General features: G+C 32.0%; 1 protein-coding gene across 1 annotated transcript in view; it reads right to left on the bottom strand.

Moving 5' to 3' along the window:
• Positions 1 to 810: 810 nt before the first annotated feature.
• Positions 811 to 6,000, bottom strand: part of ZSWIM2 (zinc finger SWIM-type containing 2) — a 30,478-nt gene continuing 25,288 nt past the window's right edge. The window contains exons 7-9 of the mRNA XM_043996481.1: positions 4,634 to 4,755; positions 3,583 to 3,736; positions 811 to 2,124 (exon numbers count right to left, since the gene is read on the bottom strand). Of these exons, the coding sequence (XP_043852416.1) occupies positions 1,303 to 2,124; positions 3,583 to 3,736; positions 4,634 to 4,755 (1,098 nt within the window). The 3' untranslated portion in view covers positions 811 to 1,302. The remainder of the gene's footprint in view (positions 2,125 to 3,582; positions 3,737 to 4,633; positions 4,756 to 6,000) is intronic.

Here is a 6,000-nt window from a genome sequence, read left to right as displayed (position 1 = left end):
ATATTTTGTCCACTATATTTCAATATGTGTGTATGTATGTATATATGTATATATATATATACATATATATATATATATATGTATACACACACACTAAACAATAGGTGAATGGAGACTCTAAGGAATTATAGCGGTTAATGGGATCAGGAAAGATTTTCTGTGAGAAGTGGCACTTAAATTAAGCTTTGAAGAAAACTAGGAATTCTAAATGGTAGAGGTGACGAGGAAGTATAATCCAAGCATGGGAGATAGTCCATGCAAAGGCACAAAGATGGAATATTATATGTGAAGAGTAGTGAAAGACCAGTTAGGCTAAACTGTGAGTATGTAAAGGGGAGTAATGTGAATACCTTAACATCTACACTGATTTTCTGAATCTCAAAAGTTAGAAGGGACACCACAGTTCAACTAGTCTAATACAGAGAATGGGAATCTCCAAAATAACATTTTCCTTTTCCTTATGGCAGAAGAGATATTGTTCAATATCTTAGAACAAGAAGAGATGTGAAAACCTGACAAATATAGAAAAGTGAGAAACAAAACCAGAATCTGACAGTGGTATCCCTTAAATAAAACATTTTAACCCTTCATTCCTGAGACAGAGAAAATTTTAAAACATAATCTTATATGCTGGTCATCTGACTGAATTCCATGGTGCAAAATCTGCCAAATTGATGCAAAATAAAATAATGCAAAGTTATAGATGTTATATAGACTCTGAAAATACAAAAAATAAGGCATGATGACTAGATTTTATTCTCATTTATAAACATAATGCATCAAGGAAAAAATCATAATAAAACCACATATCCCAATTTCCTTGTAGGCTATATATATTTTTTTCTGTACTCATTATTATTAAAGATGCAAACAACAAATTACATTTCCAGGAAAAATTACTTGCATATCTGAAAGAACTCATTCCAAGAAAGCTTATTCTTTTATTTAAATAAAAACAACCCATGTAATTACTGAAATGATCATAAGCTGTAGTAATCATTCATACTTTATTAGGACCTAAAATAACTTTTCTTAATTTTTTCTCATCAGAATATCAAAATTTTTGTTGTTATTAGGGACTAGCTTGTTTAAATATTCTTTGGTAGAATAACCTGTATGATATGCTATTCACAGATAACTAGATATGTATATTACATAAAGGAATCATATCTATATATGTCTATATGCATACATATATACATACACACATATATGTATCTCAAGACCAAGAATAGTACTTATAGTCAGCAAAAATGTGCTATTTTTTTGCAAATATATTTTAATCCTAGAAAATACTTAATATTAACTTTTGCAAAGAGGAACTCCTTCCATTATTAAAGCCAACTCTTGAGCTTCGGTATTTAAAGTATTCGATATAGGCCTTCTTGACAGGAGACCATGGTTTCGTCGGATTTTCCCCACAATATTATTCACCCTTCTGGATGAGCTAGAATTAGTTGCACCCCAGTTTGCCATATGATGAAAAACCCCTGGAAATGTAACATCTGAACTTTCATTGTCAATTCTTATTTTAGTGGCAAGAATCTTCTTCAGTGTAAGATCATCCATGCACTGAGACTCTCTGTTCCTCTTTGGCTTTTGTTCAGGGTGATATAACTTTCTATTTACAAATGGGCTTCCAGGTTTAGCATAAATTCCAGTCTTGGTAATAGATGGAAGAAAAACTTGAGATGACATTTTTCCTGCAGCACTAAGGGATGAATCCTGAAGATAGCTAGGGAAATGGTGATTTATTTTATAATCAAAGATTAATTGACTTGAATTTGAATCACTTGATTGCAAAGGGTGAAGACTATCTACAGTTAAATTCTCATTCAAATCTGTTGAATCTTGATGATTATTGAGTCTTTCAAAATTATCTTTAGATCTTTCAGGTAAGTGGTCAAATTTGCCTTCTTTAAATAGCAATCCAGTACCAGGTATGAAAAGTTCTGGATACACCTGCTTTGACAGATGAGTGGCAGCTGTATGTGGTGTTGGCTTTTGTATGGGTCCATTAATCAGTGGATTTTTCCAAATTAAAGGGTTATAGACAATTTGGCCATCAATAGGGCATGAATTACATATGTTTAGCAACCAATCGTCAATGCACTTCCTATGAAACTTTAAAAAAAAAGATAGAGTTGTAATCATCTCGATTATAATTATCAGTAATACAATATATGAAGTCTCATTAAAACATGAGTGATATAACCATTAAGCAAAGACTAAAGATATAATTCATTTCTCAAGGAGTTATGTTTTAAATTTTTGATAAGCTAAGCCTCCTTAAATACAATTTGAGCGACCATTTTGTGTACTGATTACATTTTGAATCATCTGATAAACACTATTTTTACAGGTCATTTTAAAAACTCAAAATTAAATTTTTTTGAATGGTTAAATTCCATTTAAATTTATCCATATATTTATTTTCTGGCATAGAAATTAATAAATCAGTTTAAAAATTAAATATTGTTAAAAGTTTCAGACCCTAGGTTTAGTTCACATGGAACAATAATTACACATTTATATAATATATAGTATGTACATATATTTGTATATATCATATGTACATGTATAAACATAGACACATATTTGTATATGTGTATAAATTTATATACACACATGTGTGTATATATTACACACACACATACATATATATATAGATATATATATACACATACTCGTATACTTTTGGGGGGAAGAAGACTAAGTCTTCCTATTTCACTCAGGCTGGAAATACTGTGGCAATTCACAGACCTCACCCCACTGCTGGTAGTTATGAAAACTTTGGTCGGCTTCATTTCCAATTTAGGCCTGACCTGTCCTAACTTAGGCATCCCAGTGGCCCTTTGCTCTTGCGGACTTGCCACACTGGTGCTGGGCTTAAGTACAAAAATGCAATTGACTTTAGCCCTAATGCAGTGCTACCCTCAGCTTCCCCAGTAGCAATGTCTATAGGCATGCATCATCATCCAACGGTAGAGGATATTTTACATTCAAAAATTCTAAAGCACTTCATAAGATTTAAAAAAATTATGTAAGTATTAACATCCCACTTTTTTTTTGGTGAGGCAATTGGGGTTAAGTGACTTGCTCAGGGTCACACAGCTAGTAAGTGTCAAGTGTCTGAGGCCGGATTTGAACTGAGGTCTTCCTGAATCCAGGGCCGGTGCTCTATCCACTGTGCCACCTAGCTGCCCCTATCATGGATACAGCATGGCAATAAGGTAAGAACAAAACCTACTGGAAAGAAGGATTAATCCTCATTAGAAATCTTTCCTTACGGGGTGGGACATTCTTCTAAGCTCTAAAGTTTTCTCAGTTCTAAGATTCTATGATATTACAATTCTTTGCTTCAGCTCAAAATCAAATTTCTGCAAAGATTAATAAAAGGATTGAACTTCTCTTCCCTATTCTACTTATTCACTATGTATACATCACCAATAAGTGATGTAACAGATTATTAAATCACTACTGTATTTACTTATATGTGAAGCTATGAAATATAGTGAAATGTTGAAATGAAGGAACAAGGTTGACCAAAATGATATGGATTACTACTGAATTTGTCTTTACCTTGTGATTACATGATAATAGTCTTGTATGCTGACCAAGACAAAATGCCTTCAAACAAAGTCGACACTGGTTACCTGGAGCAAGCAGCTTACTTTTCTTTGTAATTAATATGAGAGGAAGCGATGTTACTACATGCTTTGGTGTGCAAATGATACTGAAATAAGAAGAAACATGGAAGTATAAATAGTTATTTATTGCTACATATCCTACAATAATTATATACTACTGCTATAATGCTGGCCCCTCATATCTAAAGACAATGCTAATTATTACCCTCAGGGTTTTTCTTTGATTGAAGATAATAAAGTTATGTGAATTAAAAAGTTTGGAAAAAAATCTTCTCTCTTATCCTGAACAGTACAATTCTAACACTAGTTGGGAAGATGGAAAAACACTTAGAGGTTTCATTCAGAAAATAATTCTACTATACTTCAATTAAACAAACATTTATTTAACACTATGTATATGTGTAACTTACCTCTTCCAGAATTGTGTTTAGGTTTATATTAGTGCCCCCCAAAATTTCTGGATTGGTTCTCAATATTTTATTGATTACAAATCCTGGTTTATCCTCTGGTTGACCCTATATAGGGTGTTTAATTTTTCAGTCACAGTCATGATTGAAAACAGCACAGTAAGTCATAAAAGGGATGCAATCTACATCAATTGAAGAACAATCAACACTGATGAAATTATAGATTAATGAATAAGTAATTGGGAATAAGAATAAGAGAAGTGTGGCAGGTCCTCTATCTCACAGAAACACAGGTTTATGGGGTAAAGTTTCCTTTTATCCTCAACAACGGGAGAAGGAACTTAACAGATGAGTTTTTCTTTGAATTCATTATTATTTAAGCAACATTAACCTATATATCTATTCAGGGAAATAAAAAAATAGGGAACCTCAAAGGAAAGCATTCTTCTTCCCTTCTGGAAAAGACAATCTTGAAAATTTTATTGAAATAATTCAAATTGTAAAGAAATAACTTGAGACAACTCATAAATGATAGAGAACTTTTTGAATTAAATTTTCTTATAATGTCATTCTTACCTTTTTTCAAGGTGTGTCATCTCTTCTTCAGTCTGATTTGTAAGTTCTATATTTTTTATGACTCTCTCTGAAGGACATAATCCTGAATTTTTTTCTAGTGATTTCCACCTTTGATTTCTCTTCTGTGTTGGGTAAAAAGAGGTGATTATTTTGTAATTCAAAGGACATTTAGTGATATGAAAATCAATTGTAAAATATTTACTTTTTAGAGAAAAGTTTTTTCTTTCCTAACCTACATTTTATTATTTATTTTATTATAATTTATAAATGTTTCACACTGCAACATAAGAGTTGTAGTACCATAGTATATTTTAAGGCAAACTATTAAAAGCAATTAAGTAATTTTCATTAAAACCATCTTGGTTATATCCATGTTTTTTTTTCTTTTATCTAAAAATAGAAGGCAGGTATTATTTTCCATCATTTTTGACATTTGGTAATATTTTTTAAGTAGCAGGAAAACACCATTTCTAAATTTCTAATTAATAGAATTCTTCCTTTCTTAGCCTAGCATGGAGGCATGATACAGTAGAGATGGAGATTTCAATTATTTAGACATTACCTGGAATGTGCTCTCTGCCAAAAGCAGAGAAGCTAATTGACTTGCCTTAATAGTAACTTCATCTTTGAAAAGTGGCAGAAGGAATGTGAGGAAAAATTAATATGGGTTTGATTCTTATCAAGAATGAGGAACTGATTGCTGAGATAAAAGTAATAGGAAACTTAAGCGGAAGTGACCATTCCATTTGGGAAGCTGTATTAGAGATGGAAAGGAAAGGTAGAGTAGTCAAGCAAACATTTTAGGTTTCAGAAGGAGAGATTTTTAACGGCTTCAGAGAAAGAATAAATAGATTTCCATGCTCCTAAAAATCTAGAGAGTGTGGTAACCAGTAGGGAGGGATAAGAAACTCTTAAAAATCTGAAGACATATGGAAAAATGATTCTAATGAAGAAATGGAAGCATTATTTAGAAACACTGAAGAGGACACACATGGAGTTCATTAACTGCTTCAAATTTTAAAAGTCATTTTGTAGAAGATGAAAGCAAAGGTAGGTAACTGAGGATGAATACAAAAGCATGAGATGATTCTATAAGTATAAAGTCAGGAATGGTGATGTTTTAATAAACTAACAACACTGCTGAGGAATGTCAGATACCAAAAAGTGTTATTTATTTAATGCTACACTGGAGGGAAGAAAAAGATCAAAGAAGACGTAAGACTACTGCTTAGAATTGCTATTATGATAATAGATGGCAGGAGGAAAGACAGAACTACTTTTCTTTTGCTTCTGTTTTCTCTAATAAATAGAGTTTTCAGATGGGAAAGAACAGATCAAAAATAGTTAAGTGGGAGCTGAAACCCAAG

Source organism: Dromiciops gliroides, chromosome 3 (genome assembly GCF_019393635.1).
Source record: "Dromiciops gliroides isolate mDroGli1 chromosome 3, mDroGli1.pri, whole genome shotgun sequence".
NCBI classification, from domain to species: domain Eukaryota; kingdom Metazoa; phylum Chordata; class Mammalia; order Microbiotheria; family Microbiotheriidae; genus Dromiciops; species Dromiciops gliroides.
Note: the sequence above shows the minus strand (reverse complement) of the source record. Positions and strands in the feature narration are given on the sequence as shown.